The sequence below is a fragment of the Pseudopipra pipra genome, chromosome 6 (genome assembly GCF_036250125.1).
Source record: "Pseudopipra pipra isolate bDixPip1 chromosome 6, bDixPip1.hap1, whole genome shotgun sequence".
Taxonomy (NCBI): Eukaryota; Metazoa; Chordata; class Aves; order Passeriformes; family Pipridae; genus Pseudopipra; species Pseudopipra pipra.
Genome location: NC_087554.1, coordinates 7,987,341 through 8,006,029, shown reverse-complemented (window position 1 = coordinate 8,006,029; position 18,689 = coordinate 7,987,341). Strand labels below are relative to the sequence as shown.

Sequence of the window (18,689 nt, the reverse complement as noted above, 5' to 3'; positions counted from 1 at the left end):
TAGCTCTTCTTTTCTTTTTCCTTTGAAGGAAACCCAAACCTTTGCTTCTCCACAGGCATCTCTTTGAAGCCTGAGGCAATAATTCCGATTTTCCCTGGGATAAGTGTGCAGTCCAGGGCTACTGGATTTTTACCGTGATCCTGATCCAGAGCCAGTCGCTGCCCATCAGCTCCATTTCATTTAGAAGTCTCTGATTCCACACACAAGATTTCTTCATCTTTTCCCTCATATCTTACTTAAATAGGAGAACATTAAAAATACTCATCATCCCTCGGTATTTTTGGGGGGTAAGAGGGGTGGAAATTGTCAGAGCAGTCACTGAAGTTCTGCAAAATTGAGAGTTTTGGTGCAAGGCAGTGATTAATTCATCCCAATCTGACGGAGCTGGGCTGGTTATTAAAGCTGCCCGAGCTGAGCCAGGGGCTCGTCCCTGTCAAATAATCAGCAGGAAAAAAAAATCATCTTTGTCTCTGTATCAGCGCCTGGCGAGAGCTGCTGTTAAAGAGCAGAACAGTCAGATAAGGAGAGCCAGAGGCTGGTTTGGGAGGAGAGCTGGGCTCTGGAGCTGCCAGCAGGATGAGGAGTCACTGGGTGCCTGGGACAGGGCACATGTACCCCGAGGCAGCCACAGGCTCCATCCCTATCTGGCTGTGCCATGGCCAAAGTGACCTGGCTGCAGCACTGGGAGCTCTTCCCTCTGCATGGGCTTAGCCTGGAAAAACCTTCTTTAACCTAATCTTTGCTGCTTCCAGACCCTGCAGGAAAAGTCACTCTTATTCCCAAAGCTCGTAGGCCCTGCACCAGGGGCTTGGCTCAGGGGTACAAGAATGGGTTGGAAAGCTGCAGCCCACCCTGACGGTTCCCAGTGGGAGAGCTGGAGATGCTGGAAGCATCCCAGTGTCCCTCCCACCCTGTACAGATGATTGACAGGAATCAGTTGGCTGTGATTTTATCTTTTCCTTTGTCGCCAGGGTGGTTTTCAGAAAGAACTGCAGGTTTTCCTAACCCAGATCCTTGAGAGCTTGTCAACTCCAAAGCAGGATCAGATATTTAATGGCCACAAGCTGAAGGAGGGAAGGTTTAGATGGGATATTGGGAAGAAATCCTTCCCTGTGAGGGTGGGGAGGCCCTGGCACAGGTTGCCCAGAGAAGCTGTGGCTGCCCTATCCCTGGAAGTGTCCAAGGCCAGGTTGGACAGCGCTTGGAGCAACCTGGGCTAGTGGAAGGTGTCCCTGCTCATGGCAGGGGGGTAGAATGAGATGAGCTTTTGGGTCCCTTCCAACCCAAACTATTCTGGGATTCTGTGATTCTCAGCATCACCACAGGGTGCTGCCAGCTCATGCTTCTGCGGGATCGATTCCCTCAGCCCTAGCTCATGGTGAACACCCTTTTTCCCCTGTTTGGGTGGGTGGGAGCCTTTCCTGGCTGCCCAAAGTGCTCCCCCAGCCGGGCAGTACCTGCAGCCCTGCCCTCACCTTTCTCTGATGAGGCAGCAGGTGAATTGGGTTAGATTTCATTTCATCATGCCCCATTTGGAAAGCAAAGCCCCGACAGGCTGGGGCTGTGTCACCACACCGGGGTGATCTGAATCTCCCTGGGCTCTGAGGGGGCACAGAAATGCAGCTTCCTGTGGAAAAAAAGGTAAAACATTGTCTTTAACGGGTACAAAGAGGAGGGGAGCTGATGTTTCCTCTGTGATTACTCATTTCTCACGCCTGGGAAATCATGCCCTGTGTCTTGCTGGCAGGTCTGTGCTTGTGCCTCGTGGGCTGGATGCGATGCTTTCAGACACCAGTGCTGCAGATCTGCCTGCACTGGCTGAGAATGGGCCTTTTCTGTCACTGATGGCTCTTTTGGGTTAAATTGTTAAAAACAGGCTGCCCAGGGCAGTGGTGGAGTCACCAGCCCTGGGAGGGATCTAAAAGCTGTGTGGATGTGGCACTTGGGGACACGGTTTAGTGGTGGGTTTGGCACTGCTGGGGTTGGACCGGATGATCTCAGAGGGCTTTTCCAACCTAAATGGTCCTGTGACCTCCCTCTGTGGGAATTATTTCCACAGGCAGGAAGGCTGGTGTTGCTGCGGGAGCAAAAACCAACCCTAGTGAGGCTGCTGGTTGTACCCAAAATTTGTTTGAGTTTGTTTTTCCTAAAATAAACCACTTTACTTGGAGGTAAAGTCCTTGCTACTCAAACCACGTGTGGCATCACTAATTGCAACAACACTGCTCAGACATACCACGCTGCTTTTCACAGCTTCAGTGATCTTGCAAAGGAGTTTTTGAGGGTTTTTTTAATGGTGATATAAGTACAGACCCACCCCAAGTCTACATTTCATATTATCATTTAATGATCTATAATTAGTTATATAATTCTAACTTATATTTATTATATATGGGAGGTGGAAAAAAAGCTCTATCTAAGGAATGAATTAATTTAAGGAAATTATTGTTTACTCTTTGCAATGATCAGTTGGATTGATTTTCTGTTGTCCTACATGTTTCCATGGAGCAGGTCAGAGAATCCTGGAATGGGTCTTATTTTTACAAATGAAATGGTAAGAGCTGCTCCCTCAGGTCCTTTCTCCAAAGGAAATGGTCGGTGATGTGGATCTGGAGTTCTTCCAGGTACAGTTCTTTAGGATGCACTTCTTTCTCAGGTACCTTTAGGAATATATAAAATAACATTAACTGTCCAGAGGTGACCGGGAGAGCAGCACCATTTATGCACAGAGACAGGAAACTGGGAAAGTCTAGAAAGAATTTACTCTCAAAAATGTATTTCCAAACAGGTACATGATGAACACGGGATGAATCTGGTGTGGATAAACTCCTAGAGCCACAATTTCTCTTCAGGAGCTCTGACAGGCGTGTGATGCTTCCCTCTACCGACCCCCAGTGTCGGTGCCGAGGTGGAACACACGGATCAACCAAAAATCAGCACAGAAATTACAGATTCTTCGATTAGTAAAGGGAAATAACCCTCTGCAGAGCTAAACGGGGTAAAAAACCCCAATTAAATACTAAATGTACTTAAATTCAGAGAATTCTATGCAAGTCTGTGATGAAAAGCAGCTGTTTGTGGCCTCCCTGGTTATCACTCTTGGTTTCTTGATACAGAATCTCAGCTGACTCTCTTTGGGGAGGCTGAAGGGATAAAGAACAGGTACAAAATGACAAACAAGAAGAAAAATACTCCCCTTCCAGTCTATAACAGAGAGTTTGGGTAATAAGGTAGGACATTAGGGGGTATTAGGGAATGTGAAATAGGTACAACATCAATGCCACCATCAATTTATTGATTGCAGTGAGAGCTTCCTGCAGGGTCCAAAATTCACAGGGGTGAAAAGGATCTGTCTTCCTGGGGCAACTCACACTGAAACAGGGAAGATCTGGAGAAAACACCCCAGTGGACTTGACAGGAGAGGAAAAAAATGCCCAAGTGAGTAATAAACAGGAAGAAGACAGGAAGAAGCGATTCAGTGGTTTTCTCTGCTCTGTTCTAGACCGTGGTGTTTTCTGATCCCTCTCAACAACTGCTTTGTTTATTTTGTTTAATGTGTCTCCTGGTGGATTCCAAACAAACCACATCCAGGCTGGAATGATGAGGTGGCTGCAGGCTGAGAGAAGATCAGAGTGGGTTTTCACTTCAGCTGTGTCACAGGTGCTCCCTCTTGTCCTTACCGACGTCAGTCGCCGTCTCCGGAGCTCTAGAGCTGGAATTTCATGTGTTGGGGGGGTTCTTTTTGCTTCTTAAACCACTGACAATTTGCTCTGTGCCCTCCTCCCTGTTATCACTATGGCTGGGAACAACTTCCTGAGGGCTGGGGCAAGAGGCAGCTCTGGGGGTCCTCACTGCTCCGCAGCCGGAGGCTCCTCCTCGTTCTCCTGCTTCTCCGGCTGCGGTTCCGGCGGGATGAGGCACTGCACCTCCTCGGAGCTGATGGCCACCTTGTCAGGCTGCAGCCAGCGCTTCAGGTGCTCCAGAGTGCTGGGGGACAGAGAGACACACACTGAGAGCAGGCAGCAACAAAGCCTCGCAGGAACGTGCGGAAGGAGCGACGGGAAAAGCCTCCACAGGTAATCCCTGCCCCTCTGTGGGTATTCCTGTTCCCACAGGTGAGGTCTAGCATTGGATTGATCCGTATCCCAGAGGAGCAAGCAGAATCTGGCCTTCTACAAAGCCACTCTGCTGCAGTTGGGCTTTATACACTCCGGTTAGAAAAGCTTTATGCTCTGATTTTTCTCAGTGTAAAGGATTCTTTTCAACCTTTACACATTTGGAAGTTCTCTGTCTCTGATGCCAAAGATTCCAACTCAGTCAAACTGCCAGAGGGCAGGGTTAGATGGGATATTGGGAAGAAATCCTTCCCTGTGAGGGTGGGGAGGCCCTGGCACAGGTTGCCAAGAGAAGCTGTAGCTGCCCCATCCCTGGAAGTGTCCAAGGCCAGGTTGGACAGGGCTTGGAGCAACCTGGGCTGGTGGAAGGTGTCCCTGCCCATGGCAGGGGGTGGAATGAGATGGCCTTTTAGGTCCCTTCCAACCCAAACCATTCTATGCATTTCCTGCTTTCTGGGCTGGAAGCAAAAAAAACACCTTGTGTTCAAACCAACCAAGCCCCCAACTGCCTCTTTGTGACAAAGATCAGGAAACACAGGGGGGAAGGGAAGGGCACAAAACCAAAGCAGGAAGCACATCCAAAACTGTGTGAGTGTTAATAACACCAGAAGGCTAAAGAACATATATAACCCTAAAAATCTAATAACGTAGCTCTGCGTGCTTAAAAGTTAAGGCTTGTTTAATTACACTGGTGGGTGGGACTCAAAACTTCAGCACCATTCAGGAGTGACCTCTAACTTCACAGTCAAATTCTAGGGACTAAAATTCTTTCATGGATAACATCCCCAGCCTTTAAAAACAGTAGAAAGAGCACATAAAGGCTTGGTTTTAAATATAAATCCCACTGAAGTTAACTGGCCAGAGAAAGACTCTGAAACCTCCTTATAAACATGGATTATTTTTCATAGTTAATTCCCCAAACTGGCTTAAATAGATTTTCTTCGAGGGAGAGATTGTCAGCCAGAAGCAATCATGGAAAATGTCAGCTGAGAAAGGAGGAATTTGGAGAGCGTTCCAAGTGATTGGGAATGGGAGATTGCTGAGGAAGAGTGCTCTCATCTTAATTCCTTCATCGTCCATGAGAGGGTAATGGGTGGGAGAGCAGAAGCACTGTAAGAGTGGCATGGATGGGAAATCTCATTCCAGGACTGGCACCGACCCTGTAATGTCCCCCAAATCCCAACCTGAGACACACGGGACATTCCTTCTTCTGCTCCATTCCTTCCCTACCCCACTCGCTCCGTGTGTTCCCTCTAGGCCAGCCCAAGATCCTTCAGAAAGCCCGTGGCAGCCTCTGGGAGCTGCAGGGGGGTGGTATTTCCCTGTAATGGCCTGACAAACCCTTACTCCGGGTTTTAAGAGGTGAGTATTGACCCCTTCTCCCCGACTGGCCCGTTACCTCTCGTCAGCGTCGTGGCCCTCCACGTAACATTCCGCCTCAAACTTCTCCTGCAGGAACCTGTCCCAGCACTCCTTCTTGGCCTGGGACAGCGTGCGCAGCATGTCCTTGGAGGTCACCTCCTGGGACAAGCCCTTGATCCTCATCAGTCTTCTCTCTGTGAAGAGAGGAGGGGTCTTTTTATTTAATTTTTGTTGATTTTTTTTTTTTTTCCCTGAAGGGAAAGAAGAGAAGGATCTGGACTCCTCTATCAAAAAAAAAGTAAGTTGGGTTAACTTTTCAAGGCTAATTTCTATTTTAAAAGTCATTTCCACCCCTGTATTTCAAGCCTGCACGATTCTATTTCTTGCATGCACACAAGATGATATTTTTAGGTGATGCTTCTGAAGGAAATAAGGTTTATGCAAATCAGTTAACTCTGCCCATTTTGGATTTTAATAACAGTTACTGCTCAGTTTCCATGAAATCACACAGGAGGGCACAGAACTCGCAGGCACTGAGTTCCCTGTAATTTTCATGCAAACTGGAATATAAATCAACACTCATTGCACTGCTTAGTGCACTGTAAAACAGCAGTGAAGGCAAGATGGAAGCTTTAGCAGAAACAAAAGCTTAAAGATCCACTTCTGCCACCCCTTCCTCCTGCCTTGTTGCTGTGTGTGCAGCCTCTGACTTACTGAGGGGAGTAAAGCCCAAATTTTTTAGCTTTTACTTGATGAAAAGTTGCTTTCTGTGGCAAAGCTGAAGAAGCTCTGAGTGAGCTTCACATTTGCCACAAGTGCAGTAGGGGAAAGGAGTCAGATTCTCCACGAAACAGCTGGGGGACCTTCTGACCAGAGCACTGCCACGCAGACAGAGGTGTCACCAGGCCCCTCAGCGGCGGGGGACACTCACCCAGGGATGCCAGGTACACCTCGGAGTCGTTCAGGGGTGCCCAGGGCTTCAGGCTGGGGCGGGGAGAGCCACCGGATCCGCTGCCCTGGGCGTAGGAGTCCATGAAGGAGTCTGTGAAGGCATCGCCGCTGTCCTTGAGCTCGGGATGGGGCAGACAGGAGCAGATCTCTGCCCAGAGGTCCTCGCTGGACCGGGGCACCACGGAGTCTGCGCTCTCCATCATCCTCATCCTGGAGTCCTGGGATGGGAGAGTAAACGGTGAGCACCGAGCAGAAACCCCCGCCCAGGCCTCCCCCGTCAGTCTCCGTCGGCCCAAGTCACATCAGCGGGCGTTTCAGGGAATTCTCATCCCACCGGGAAGCCTGGCCGCCCTCCGGGAAGCGGTGACACGCTCCAGGGTGTCGCACCCAGGGAGACCCCCTGGGGGACAGACGGGCGGTCCCCCGCCGGCACCGCACCCCTTCCGCCCCTTCCCGCGGAACGCCGTGTCCCCCCCGCTTTCCGGGACGCGGAGGGGACACAGAGGGGACACGGAGGGGCCGAGGAGGGGACACGGAGGGGCCGCGCCGGTCCCGCACTCACCGCACGGCGCACACGGGAAGCCGCCGCAGCTTCACCCTGCGCGTCGCCAGCGCCCGGGGCTGACCAATCGCCGCGCGCCGCCGGCAGTGACAAGGCGCCCATTGGTCCGCAGCGCGGGGGATCGGCAGGGTGGGCGGGGCGCGCTGACGCCGCCGCGGCGCCATGTTGGGGAAGGGCGGAAGTTGTCCCGGGCGGCGCAGGTGAGCCCGTGTCACATTCCCAGCGGTTTAGTGAGGGCGGGACAGCGGGAAAGGGGGAATTTCGGGGTGGCTCTGAACCCCCTTCTCTCCGCAGGCCGCTGCTGTGCCCGTGGGATGAGCCGCCTGCCGCGCCGCGCGGTGCTGGCAGTCATGGGGCTGCTGTTCGCCCGGACCATGGCCTGGACATCCAGCGGGAAGACACACGCGGAGCTGGTCAACAACCTCTACAGTGAGTCCCAGCAGGATCCGCTGGAATGCCAGTGTACGGATATTTAATGCCAGTGTACGGATGTTTAGTGTGACGCTGTTCACTCTGAAGGGCTGGGGTTGATATTCCTGAATTTCGGCCTTTGTCCCAGCCTGAACTCGTTCTATTTATAACCAGAGACAAGGTGTTACGCCAGAAAGGGCAGGAAAGCCTCTGCACGCTTTCCTTCCCTGCCTCAGGAAGTGTGTGACGCCCTTTAAAGAGTTGCACCTCGGAGCCTGTGGGTGCTGCCGAGTGTCCTGGACACCCAGGCTGTGCCTTCAGCTCCGGGGGTCGGAGCTCCTGGTGCCCGGCGCTCCCGCTCTGCTCCGGACAGCGGGCTGGGACACACACAGAGATAGCTCTGAGCTTCCCCTGCCGCTGGAGCTGGTTAGTCCCTGCCAGAATTCGCCCAGAAAGGCTGGAAGGGACGTGGAATGTCTCTGCAGCAGTCGCTGTTGAGTTCACTGTGGAAACCTGAGCTGGAGTCTCTGCTTTTTGGAGTGCAACGTGACTCCATTTCTCTCCCATTACACGTGGCAGTGCCAGAAATGTGGATGCAGGTCACCACCACCCTCTGGGGATGGGCTGCTGGCTGGGACCGTAGTGGAAATGGGAAAGGATGTCCTTCTATTGGCATTTGTTTTCTGTCCCTCTCACATTGAGGCTGAATTCCCCCAGATCCACAAACTCCCTGAATGTGCTTCCCCTTCCAGATCTCTTCCTGCTGGTGTGCTGAGGGTTTCAGTCCTGCCTGTCTCTCTTCCTTCCTTCCCAGAAAAAGGGATCGTTAAGTCCCAGCGAGTCTTCGATGTGCTGTTGGCCACGGACAGAGGTCACTACATCAAGTATTACCCGTACATGGATTCTCCTCAATCCATTGGTGAGTCATTTTGGGAAAAGCTCTAGCTGTGGAATCCCCATCCCTGGAAGTGTGCAAGGCCATGTTGGGTGGAGCTTGGGCATCCTGGGCTAGTGGAAGGTGTGTCTGCCCATGGCAGGGGGTGGAATGAGAGATTTAAGGTCTCTTCCAACCCAAACCATCCTGGGATTCTGTGAAATTCTATCTTTAGGGGAAGATGTGGGAGAACTAAGGACTGTTCCCATGGACAATTTTATTCTTTATCAAACAACTTTGTCACCTGTTTCCTTTTAGGCTACAAGGCCACGATCAGCGCCCCACACATGGTAAGATGAAAACTCTTCACTTCAAACAGAAATGGAGGGAATTGTTTATTTCTCTTTTTATATTTAATTTGTCTTCAAGTACAGAAGTGGAACACATGATTATCCTCCTTGTTTCTTTAGGGATTTTTTGTTTTTAAGAGGAGTTTCCCTTATAATCTTTCAGTTGCTTTAAAAGTGGGCTTAGGTGGGAATTCTGTGTTGTCCATTTTTTCCCTCGCTGTTTCACATGTAATTCCTGAGCCTCTTCCTAAGTGTGGCTCTGCCAAAAGACCTTCCAGGTCTGACCCTGGAGTTTCGCTCTGGAAGTGTCAGGCACAAGGCCAGGTGTGCTGGGATTAAATTGGAGAACAAGGAAAAAGGGTAGGAGAGGAGACTAACCCGGGCTGTTTCCCACCTCCATGTCCACACAGCATGCCCACGCCCTGGAGCTGCTCAAGGATCAGCTGGTGGAAGGTGCCAAGGCGCTGGATGTGGGATCTGGAAGTGGATACCTCACTGCGTGCTTTGCCAGGATGGTGAGCTCACAGCACCCCATTCCCAGCCTGGACAGCGGGAATGTGCTTTTGGTGGGGAGAGCAGGAGGTGGGAGGAAGGGGAGTCTCTTCCCAGACCAGCTTGTACTGAGAACAAATACTTCTTTGGGATCTAATGGAGGCTGTATCTGCCATGAGATATTTTGTGTGTTTATCCACCGTGGATAGTCCACTGTGGGTTCCTTTTAGTTTATGTCTTCATTATTCACAGTCTGTTTCCTTGTTTTCTAAAATCCTGGAATTATTTGCTGTGAAGTGCTAGAAAGCTGGTCAAGTTACTCAGGAGGATAATTAGTCAAGAACTTGCCATGGAAGCTGCTAATTCTACCAAATAAGGATTTCTTTGGCAATGAAGGATTACTGGGAATCCTTGGAGACTTGGCAGTTAAGGACTACTGGGAATCCCCATGGACAGTGTCTGTGTATCCCTTAAGCAGCTGATAGATTCCTCAGCCTTAAAATCAGGAGTATTTGCACCTCTTGTTCAGAAACTCTGCTCTGGAGCTTATGCCAGCTCTCCAATTCCCACTGCAACCTGCTCCGTCAAACACCTCTCTTTGATATGGGAGGTGCCAGGTGTTGGACTGATGTTGATCTTTCCAGACTGGCCCGACAGGGAAAGCTGTGGGAGTGGAGCACATCAAGGAGCTGGTGCACGAATCCATCCGGAACGTCCAGGAAGACGATCCGACGCTGCTCAGCTCCGGCCGCGTGAAGCTCGTGGGTGAGTTCCGTGCCATCCCGGGGTTGTCCTCTCCGGGAACGCCTCGGCTCTGCTCCCCGAAGTCATTCCAGTCTGTGTCGATGCTTTGAGTTGCTGTGAGAACAAATCTTCCCCGCGTGTTTTCCCTCCCGCAGTTGGAGATGGCAGGCAGGGATACCCCGAGGAGGCTCCGTACGACGCGATCCACGTTGGAGCGGCCGCAGCGACCGTCCCCAAGGAGGTGAGAGTGGCCCTGCTGGGTGTCTCTACCTCTTTTTTTTTTTTTTTGGTGAGAAAACTAATTAGGGAACCACAAGAAACTTCTTATTTGTCGTGATCTTACCAGCATGGCTTATTCCCAGTGTCTCTTTTTTTTTTTTTGAGTTCTGCACATTGCCAAAAACATTAGGATAAATCAAACTCTCTGATATTGGGATAAATCAAACTATCTTGGGATAAATCAAACTATTTTCAGTATTAGGAAGGAGGCATTGCTTTATTCAAAGCACCAGGTGCATGGGGATACTCCACCTAAATGCACACCGACTTTTAAAACTTTTCACTACTTACACATTTTAGCAAACAAAAAAATTACTGTTCGTGGGCTATAAATTACGTAATTCTCTTCATTAATTAATATTCTATCTTCTATTGGTTTCTCGCTTCTCACGCTAATTAGTGCACATTTTCAGTCTTTTCATTATCTTTTAGGGTAGAGAGGGTTTCAGTACAATTGCTGAATTGTCTTTGTTAGTTTCTTTTTTATCTCGGGGTTCTGCAAAATGTCCTTGTGGTCTATAAATTCAGCATTCCCTGCGTCCAGTTTCAGCAATATATCCAATATTACTCTCCCCCAGGCTTTGTTCATTGAAGCACGTCAAGACTGTGTTACAGTTGTTCTAGCACAGCTTAAAGTTCCAGCAATTTTCCCAAACCATGTTCTCCCACAACAGCAGCCTTGAAGAGAAGCCTCGCTAAATGCCGGCCGCAGCGGCAGTTATGACTCATTAAAACGATTAGGAAAGTTCTTAGGAAGGTTGTGGTGTCGTTTCCGACGCGCTGACTCGGATTCCTGTGTTTCCCAGCTGCTGAACGAGCTGAAGCCGGGTGGGAGGCTGATCCTGCCCGTTGGGCCCGAGGAAGCGAACCAGGTCCTGATGCAGTACGACAAAACCAGCGACGGGCACATCGTGGAGACCCAGCTCATGGGCGTCATCTACGTCCCTCTGACTGACAAGGAAAAGCAGTGGCCTCGGTAAAGAGCTGCTCTTCCCTGAGGAACATTCCTTCTTCATCTGTCCCTCTGCTTGCTCTCCTCGGCTTTGCTGACCAAGTCCTGGATCCCTGGCAGATGTAAAAAAAAAAAAAAAGAGGAGGAAACAGCTTGGCAGAGCAGGAGAGCAAGGGGGTGTTTCCCCTTGGATAGGGCTTGCCAACTTTTATTTCCTCTTTTCGTGGAGCCTGTGTGTGTTTGTAAACCCCGTGTGATGCCGTCGTGGAGCCGAGGGCCACGAGTAGTAACTGTTGGTTTTTCTTTGCCTCAGGGGCGAACTCTGACACATGGATGGATATCCCTAAAGGCACCTCAGAAAGCTCATGAGTGGGACTTAGGCCTGTAGATGGTCGGTATGGTTTTGCTTTTTAACGGAAATTTTATCCATGGATAAAGGGAAGGGAAGTTGTGCTTCAGCAGAGCTCATTCCGGAGGGATGGAGAACAGGGGCAGCACCAGAGAAGGCTCTTGGAGGCCACGGCAGCTTCCAGGAAGTGGATCCGGATAACTCCAGCTATCCTCTCCGATAAACTACAGATAACATCAGAGAATTCCAAAAGCAGGCAGGAATACTTAAACCTTCACTAAAACAGTTTTAATATCGACTACTCTGCTTAATGCTTGGTGAAAAGAAGTCACAATTATTGTCTCAGAGCAATGAGACTGATTTGTGTGTTTTTAATTATGGGAGCGTGTTCTCTTCTAGTCGTGCATCCACTAATTTAATCTTGGGCAGCAACACTGAATTTTGGGGTTAAGAAAAAATTCTCATTTCTTGGCTTTTTTCTCTTTGGGGTTATGAAAAATGCTAATTTCTTGGCTTTTTTTTTTTTTTTTCTGTTTGGGGTTATGAAAAATGCTAATTTCTTGTGGGTTCGGTTTTTTTTTTCTCTTCAGGGCTAAGAAAAATGCTAATTTCTTGGCTACTTTTCTCTTTGGGGCTATGAAAAATGCTAATTTCTTAGCCTTTTTTTTTTCAGCTTGGGGTTATGAAAAGTGCTAATTTTCTGGCCTTTTTTTTTTTTTTTCCTGTTTGGAGTTATAAAAAATTCCCATTTCCCAGCTTTTTTTTTTTTTTTTTTCCTGTTGGGGTTATGAAAAATCCCGGGGTTAAGAAAAACGCTCATTTCTTGGCTTTTCCGTATCTGGGGTTATGAAAAATGCTCATTTCTCGGCTTTTCCCTGCCGTGCCCCTCCCGCGGGCGGTGACTGGGGAGGCTCCGGAGGGGCCGGCGGACTGCGGTGAGGCTCGGGGCTCACTACTGGGACAGTTCTGAGGAGGGGACTGTTATGAGGTAAATGAAGGCGGTAAATAAAGGTAAATAACACTGTTGCCGCCCCCGACCCGTCCCGCGTTCTCCTGAGGCGTTGGGGGGGGCGGGAAAAGAGCGGGAAAGGGACGGGCGGTGCTGGGGGCGTGGCCTCTCGAGATGCGCTGCGCCGATTGGCCGCGCCGCCCGGCGCGCAGTGATGCGTCACGGGCTGCGCCGCGCGGTGTGTGCCACGTGGGTGCGCGGGGCCCGGCCGCCGCCGCGCCCGCCCCGCGGGGCCATGGCCGAGCCGGGATCGGGGACCGGCGGGGCCCGGGACGAGGAGCCGGGCAAGGAGGGAGCGGCGCCGGCCCCCAAGAAGCGGCGGCTGGCGGGCGGCGAGCGGTACGTGCCGCCGCCGCGGAAGCTGAGCACCGGCGTGAGCTTCGGCGCCGAGCACTTCGCCGAGACCTCGTACTACTTCGAGGGCGGGCTGCGCAAAGTGCGCCCCTACTACTTCGACTTCCGCACCTACTGCAAGGGCCGCTGGGTCGGGCGCAGCCTCCTGCACGTCTTCGGGACCGAGTTCCGCGCGCAGCCCCTCGACTTCTACCGCGCCGCCGCCCGGGCCGGCCGCCTGCGCCTGAACGAGGAGCCCGTCCGCGACCTGCACGTCGTGCTCAAGGTGCGCGACCCCCGGGCCGCGCGGTCAGATAACCCTGGGGAGGGGTTGGAGGGGACAGTCGGCGCTCCCGGGGAATCCCTGCCCCTGTGGGGTTGGGGGCGTGTGGACCCTTCAGCTCCAGATGTGCCCCACAGCTTCGCGCTCGGCCCCTGGGAATGGGAATATATGCCACGGGCTTCATGCGGGAACACGCACTGTTATTATCCTAAATCCGGGGTCCAGGAGAAAAGGGCTTTAGTTTCACACACACACACACACACACACACACACACACACACACACTATCAAGCTCCCTGTGCGTGACCACACTGAGCGGGGGTGTCCACAGGCTGGATCCCGGCTGACTGCCCGTATTCCCTGCAGAACAACGACTTCCTCAGGAACACGGTGCACCGGCACGAGCCGCCGGTCACTGCCCAGCCCCTCCGGATCCTGGCGGAGGACGAGGAGGTGGTGGTGGTGGACAAGCCCTCCTCGCTGCCCGTGCACCCCTGCGGCAGGTTCCGGCACAACACCGTCATCTTCATCCTGGGCAAGGAGCACGGGCTGACGGAGCTGCACACCCTGCACCGCCTGGACCGCATGACCTCGGGCGTCCTCATGTTCGCCAAGACCGCGGCTGTGTCCAAGAGGATCGACGAGCAGGTCCGGGAGAGGCAGGTCAGAGAGCAGCGGGGCCGGGAGTCGTTGGTACCGTGTTCTCCTGCAGCAGGTTTGGCCCAAAGTCAGACAGATTTGGGGTCCAAACGAGCACGAGTTCCCTGAACAGGTTGTGGTCGAGTTGCTGTTCTTACCTCTTGGTGCTTCTCGTCCTTGACAGGATAAAGGCAGAGTGAAAATTTAATTGAGTTTGATAATATTGGATTGGAAGGGATCTCCTCGAAATTTACCTGGTTTTGGTAATGTTGGCATGGAAGGGATGTCCCCAAAATTTAGTTGTTTCTGGTAATATTGGATTGAAAATGTTAAGTTGAAAACCCTGAACACGTAACTGATTTTGGTAATACTGGGTTGGAAGGGATGTCTTAAAAATATAACTCATTTTGGCAATGTTTTGCTGAGAGGAATCTCATAAAATTTAATTGATTTTTTTTTTTTTTGGAAAGACTGGATTGAGAGGGTTCTCCTAAAATTTAATTGACTTTGGTAATATTGGATTGGAAAGGATCTCTTAAAAATTGAACTGATTTTGGTAAGACTGGATAGAAAAGAATCTCCTAAAAATTTAATTGAAACTGATAATATTGGATTGGAATGATCTCCTAAAAATTGAACTGATTTTGGTAATGTTAGATTGAAAGAGATCTCCCGAGTCAGCCGAATTTGAGGTCTAAATGAGCCCAAGTTCCCCAAACAGCTCGTGGTTGTGTTGCTGTTTTTATCATATTAAGGATGAGAAACATCAAGAGATAAAGGCAGAGAAAAAATTCAGATGGGTTTGGTAATAGTGGATTGAAAGGGATCTTCTAAAAGTTTAAATGAATTTGGTAATTTTAGATTGAAAATACTAGGTTGAAAACCCTAAAAATTAATTGATTTTGGTAGTATTAGACTAGAAGGGGTCTCCTAAAAAATGTAATTGAATTTGGGTAATATTAAATTGAAAAGGATCTCCTAAAACTTTAATTGAATTTGGTAATAGTGGATTGGGAGGGGTCTCCTGAAAATTCAACTGATTCTGGTAATATTGGATTGGAAGGGATCTCCTTGAAGTTTAATTGATTTTGATAATATTAGATTGAAATATTTGGTAATATTAATCGAAACTATTAGATTGAACCCCCTAACCATTTAACTGATTTGGGGAATATCGGACTGGGAGGGATCTCCTCCCCTAAGGGACTGTCCCAAGGAACTGTGCAAACTGACTGGGACTGTGCAAAGCAGTTAGAGAGCAGGTTTATTTGTGAACGGGCACATGTCAATCGTACAGTCTTTCAGCTTTCAAATTCCCATTTTTCCAGAGTCTCTTGACCCAAACAAAACTCTTTCAGGGATTGGCTTCAGGGCTCTGTAAACTAAAGGCTGCAGAGAGATGGCTCCTGGATTTAGTGTGAGGAAAACAGGCCCTTCTGTCCTTGATTTCCCAACTAACTGGGGAAAGCATAAGGGGAATTTGGCTTTAAATAGCCCATTTCGTGTTTTTTTTCCCTCTCCTATTATAATAAAATGCTGCCTATGGATGTATTTCATGGAAGGGAAAGGGGAGGAGGAGTAAGGATGGGGCTTGGGTGTATTTTCTGCTGTGTTTCCTGAGCCTTCCTCTTTGTGTCTCCCGGTAGCTGGAGAAGGAGTACGTCTGCCGGGTGGTGGGGGAGTTCCCAGAGCACGAGGTGGTCTGTGAAGAGCCCATCCTGGTCGTTTCCTACAAGGTGGGAGTGTGCCGCGTGGATCCCAAAGGGAAACCCTGCAAAACCATCTTCCAGAGGCTCAGCTACAACGGGAAGAGCAGCGTGGTCAAGTGTCTGCCCCGCACGGGCCGCACGCACCAGATCCGGGTCCACCTCCAGTATCTGGGGCACCCCATCGTCAACGATCCCATCTATAACATGGAAGCCTGGGGTCCTGATAGGGGGAAGGGCGGGAAGATCGGGAAAACGGATGAGGAGCTCCTGAAGGCGCTGGTGGAGGAGCATCGTTCCAAGCAGAGCCTGGAGATCTTGGGTATTTCGGAGGAGGACTTGAACTCCGGTGGTGAAAATAAAGACTGTGGGGATTCAGGAGACTGCACAAAGTCTGCAGAGGCTGACCCTATAAATGGGAATTCCTGCCCTGCTGAGGATGTGAAGGATCCTGAGAGGGACACAAAGGATCCTGAGAGGGATGCAAAGAATCCTCAGAGGGACGAGAGGGATCCTGAGAGGAATGTGAAGGATCCTGAGAGGAATGACATAGCAGCTTGTCCACCAAACTCTGATATCAACCAGGAAACGCTTGAGAAAGACAAAGAACTTGGTTCATGTGGGAATCAGGACGGGCAAACGGGACAGAAGGGTTGGGAAGAGAAGGACCCTTTGTGTGTGGAGTGTAGGATGAGCAGACGGGACCCTTCTCCCAAGGAGCTGGTGATGTTCCTCCACGCCCTGCGCTACAAGGGAGCAGGGTTTGAGTATTGCTCTGACATGCCCGAGTGGGCAATGGATGACTGGGAGGAATGACCAAGGATATCTTGACACCTGTGGATGCTGCTGGCTGGGAAAGCGGCTTGGGAAGACCAAAGACTGACTTTTCAATGTTATTGAGGTGAACAAACTGCCTGGAGCTGGGGTGAGAAGGATCACTCTGTCCCGACTCCTGACACTGTGGAAAATGAGCAGGGAAACAGGGTCTGAGGTTTATGTTGCCCCCACAGTGATCTGGCACTTGAGGGCAACAAAGACCAAACTCTGCTGGTCACAGGCAGCTTTGCCTTCACCTCAGTGGATTCTGGATCGATTATCCACATGGATAATGAAGTGCATGCACTAAAAGTCAATAACTGGTTTGCCTGCTGGGTTCCTGTGTCTTAAAATACAAGCTGCTGGATGTCATATCATAAAACCCCCTATTTTTACGGTGTTTTATTGTCAGATTGATTTTAAAACTCAAATATTGTCACTGAGAACGCTGTGAGGTAAAACCAGAGCACTGTGATCCCAACTTGTTTTGTGCCTGCTGTTTGTCAGCAAGGTCAACTTGCCTTTAAAATTCCTCTACCAGTATTTGTTCAAATAATTTGTTCAATTTAATTTAAGGTTAGTAGTTCTGGGTGCTGATGTCTTGATATTGGGCCTGGCTTTGGAGGTATTGGTCCCCAGATTTTGTCTTTAAGAGATTTGTTTAATATCAATTCAGTGTGACAGTCACCTTTCAAGATAAACAAAAGCTGCTCTATGAACCAGAATACTTATTAAAAAATAATTTTATATTAATATCTTCCCAGAATGATAAATACCACTATAGCTCTTATTTTCACCAGTGTTTACACAGTCAATCCTTGGCCTCTGGGAGGGTCATTATAATAATTTTGGGGACCTCAGGTAGCTATCCCACAGGAATTACAGCTTTCCTTCTAAAGTCACTTGATGATGTCACCAGGATCAGGATGTGGATACTAAACCAGAATAATCCAGTGCATACTTGCAGTAGCTCAAAGGAGCCAAGTGATTTCTTTCTCTGGTGGATCATCTAGCTGATGTGTTGAATATTTCCATAAAAATTCACTCAGGTTTGAGCTTTGTTCTTCTTCCACATTCAACTTTAATCAGATATTTGGAGAGATTATGCTAAAAATCAGTGTTCTTTAAATTTTTCATGCATTGAAATATGTATTTCATGGAACTAAATGAAACTTGGGCACCTTCAGTGTATAAAAAAGGGTGGCTTGGAGCTGTTAATGGATTTGGATGCAGGGATAAGGGGAAAGATGTAGGGACAACAGTTATATTATACTTTGAGACGTCCCAAGTTACAGTGGGAGGTGTTTGGTAAGAAATTTTTACAAGAAATAAGCCCCTGAAAGGAATTTTCCTGGCTTCGGCTGGTAGATGGAGGCTGGGGCCAAAGGGCCTGATGAGGAACTGGAGCTCAGTTCTGCCTTTTCCCTTTTTCCTGGAATAATTGCTGCCTTTCACATCTTTTAATTCCTGGTCAAGAAACCCTTGGGCTTCTGTTTCCAGGATACTTTAAACAAGGCAGATCTAGGCTTGATTTCACAACGATCCTACCACCAACTGCTTTGTATTTAATTTTATTTAAAGTTAAAACAGCGTTTGCTGTTTTGTTAGCAGGGAAGATGTCACTCTTGGAGATGTCCTGTCATAAATTCCCATATCGGGTGGGTTCTGAGGTAAATACTGGGTCCTGCTTGTGGGCAGAAACTTTTCTGTACAAAACGTAGTTCCTTAGAAGAATTCATTTCCCTCCTACAGCTTTATTTGGATACACCTTGGCAGTGCTGGGTGAAGGGTTGGACTTGATCTTAAAGGTCTTTTCCATCCTAAATGATTCTGTAATTCTGTCTTTACACTTCATCCTAGCTGTGGCCTCTAAATTCCTCAGGACACTCCATCCTGGCTCTGACCCCTGAATCCCTCAGGACGCTCCCGGCTGTGGTCCTAAAGCCCTCGGGATGCTCCATTCTGGCTGTCCCGGGCGGCATCTCTGCTTCCCCTTCTCCCCGAGGGGAGAGGTGGGAATTCCGCGGATCTGAGGGGATGTGCTTCCCGCAGAAATGGGGAGGAAAAAAAAATAATTTTACGGAAAAGCAATGATTCCCGACGAGGATGGGATTCGAACCCACGCGTGCAGAGCACAATGGATTAGCAGTCCATCGCCTTAACCACTCGGCCACCTCGTCACGGCAGCCTCTTCCTTGCCCGGCCTATAAGGAAGCGCGCCCACCGCCTCCGCCATCTTATCTCGCACGCCGCCTCCCCCCGCGCGGCGCCGCCGGCCGCGCGAACCTGCGTAGCCACAGCGCGGAGCGAGGCCACCCCAGGGGGACCGGGCACCCCGCGCAGCCCGTGCGGTCACCGCGCCATCCTCGTCACCGCGGCTGCGGGCGCGCGGGCCGCGGGTGGCGGCGAAATGGCAGCGGTGGGGCGATAAGCAGGGGGCCGCCATGTTGTACGGCAAAAGG

At 50.0% G+C, this 18,689-nt stretch overlaps 3 protein-coding genes and 1 non-coding gene across 5 annotated transcripts; 2 read left to right on the top strand and 2 right to left on the bottom strand.

Annotated features, from left to right (window-relative positions):
* The first annotated feature begins 2,576 nt into the window (after positions 1-2,576).
* Positions 2,577-11,788, top strand: LOC135416697 (protein-L-isoaspartate(D-aspartate) O-methyltransferase-like). Of its 2 annotated transcripts, XM_064660012.1 has the most exons (10): positions 2,577-4,076; positions 5,735-5,775; positions 7,285-7,419; positions 8,216-8,320; positions 8,594-8,625; positions 9,036-9,140; positions 9,762-9,882; positions 10,017-10,102; positions 10,947-11,116; positions 11,406-11,788. In XM_064660012.1, the coding sequence occupies exons 1-10, from the start codon at positions 3,796-3,798 to the stop codon at positions 11,416-11,418; spliced, it is 1,089 nt and encodes a 362-aa protein (XP_064516082.1). In that variant the 5' UTR covers positions 2,577-3,795; the 3' UTR covers positions 11,419-11,788. The 2 variants fall into 2 exon arrangements, with proteins under 2 accessions (XP_064516082.1, XP_064516083.1); XM_064660013.1 differs by lacking the exons at positions 2,577-4,076; positions 5,735-5,775 and adding an exon at positions 7,124-7,190.
* CCDC32 (coiled-coil domain containing 32) lies at positions 5,511-7,080 on the bottom strand. The gene is made up of 3 exons (XM_064660037.1): positions 6,991-7,080; positions 6,409-6,646; positions 5,511-5,671 (listed from the first exon to the last, which is right to left on the bottom strand). Exons 2-3 carry the CDS (start codon positions 6,635-6,637, stop codon positions 5,511-5,513), a joined length of 390 nt encoding a protein of 129 aa, XP_064516107.1. The 5' UTR covers positions 6,638-6,646; positions 6,991-7,080.
* Positions 11,789-12,589: 801 nt separating the features above from the next.
* RPUSD2 (RNA pseudouridine synthase domain containing 2) lies at positions 12,590-16,980 on the top strand. Its single transcript, XM_064660005.1, has 3 exons — positions 12,590-13,069; positions 13,433-13,729; positions 15,352-16,980. Exons 1-3 carry the CDS (start codon positions 12,605-12,607, stop codon positions 16,225-16,227), a joined length of 1,638 nt encoding a protein of 545 aa, XP_064516075.1. The 5' UTR covers positions 12,590-12,604; the 3' UTR covers positions 16,228-16,980.
* Positions 16,981-18,325: 1,345 nt separating this feature from the next.
* TRNAS-GCU (transfer RNA serine (anticodon GCU)) lies at positions 18,326-18,407 on the bottom strand. The gene has a single exon. It is a non-coding gene; the product is annotated as a tRNA-Ser (tRNA).
* Positions 18,408-18,689: the final 282 nt, after the last annotated feature.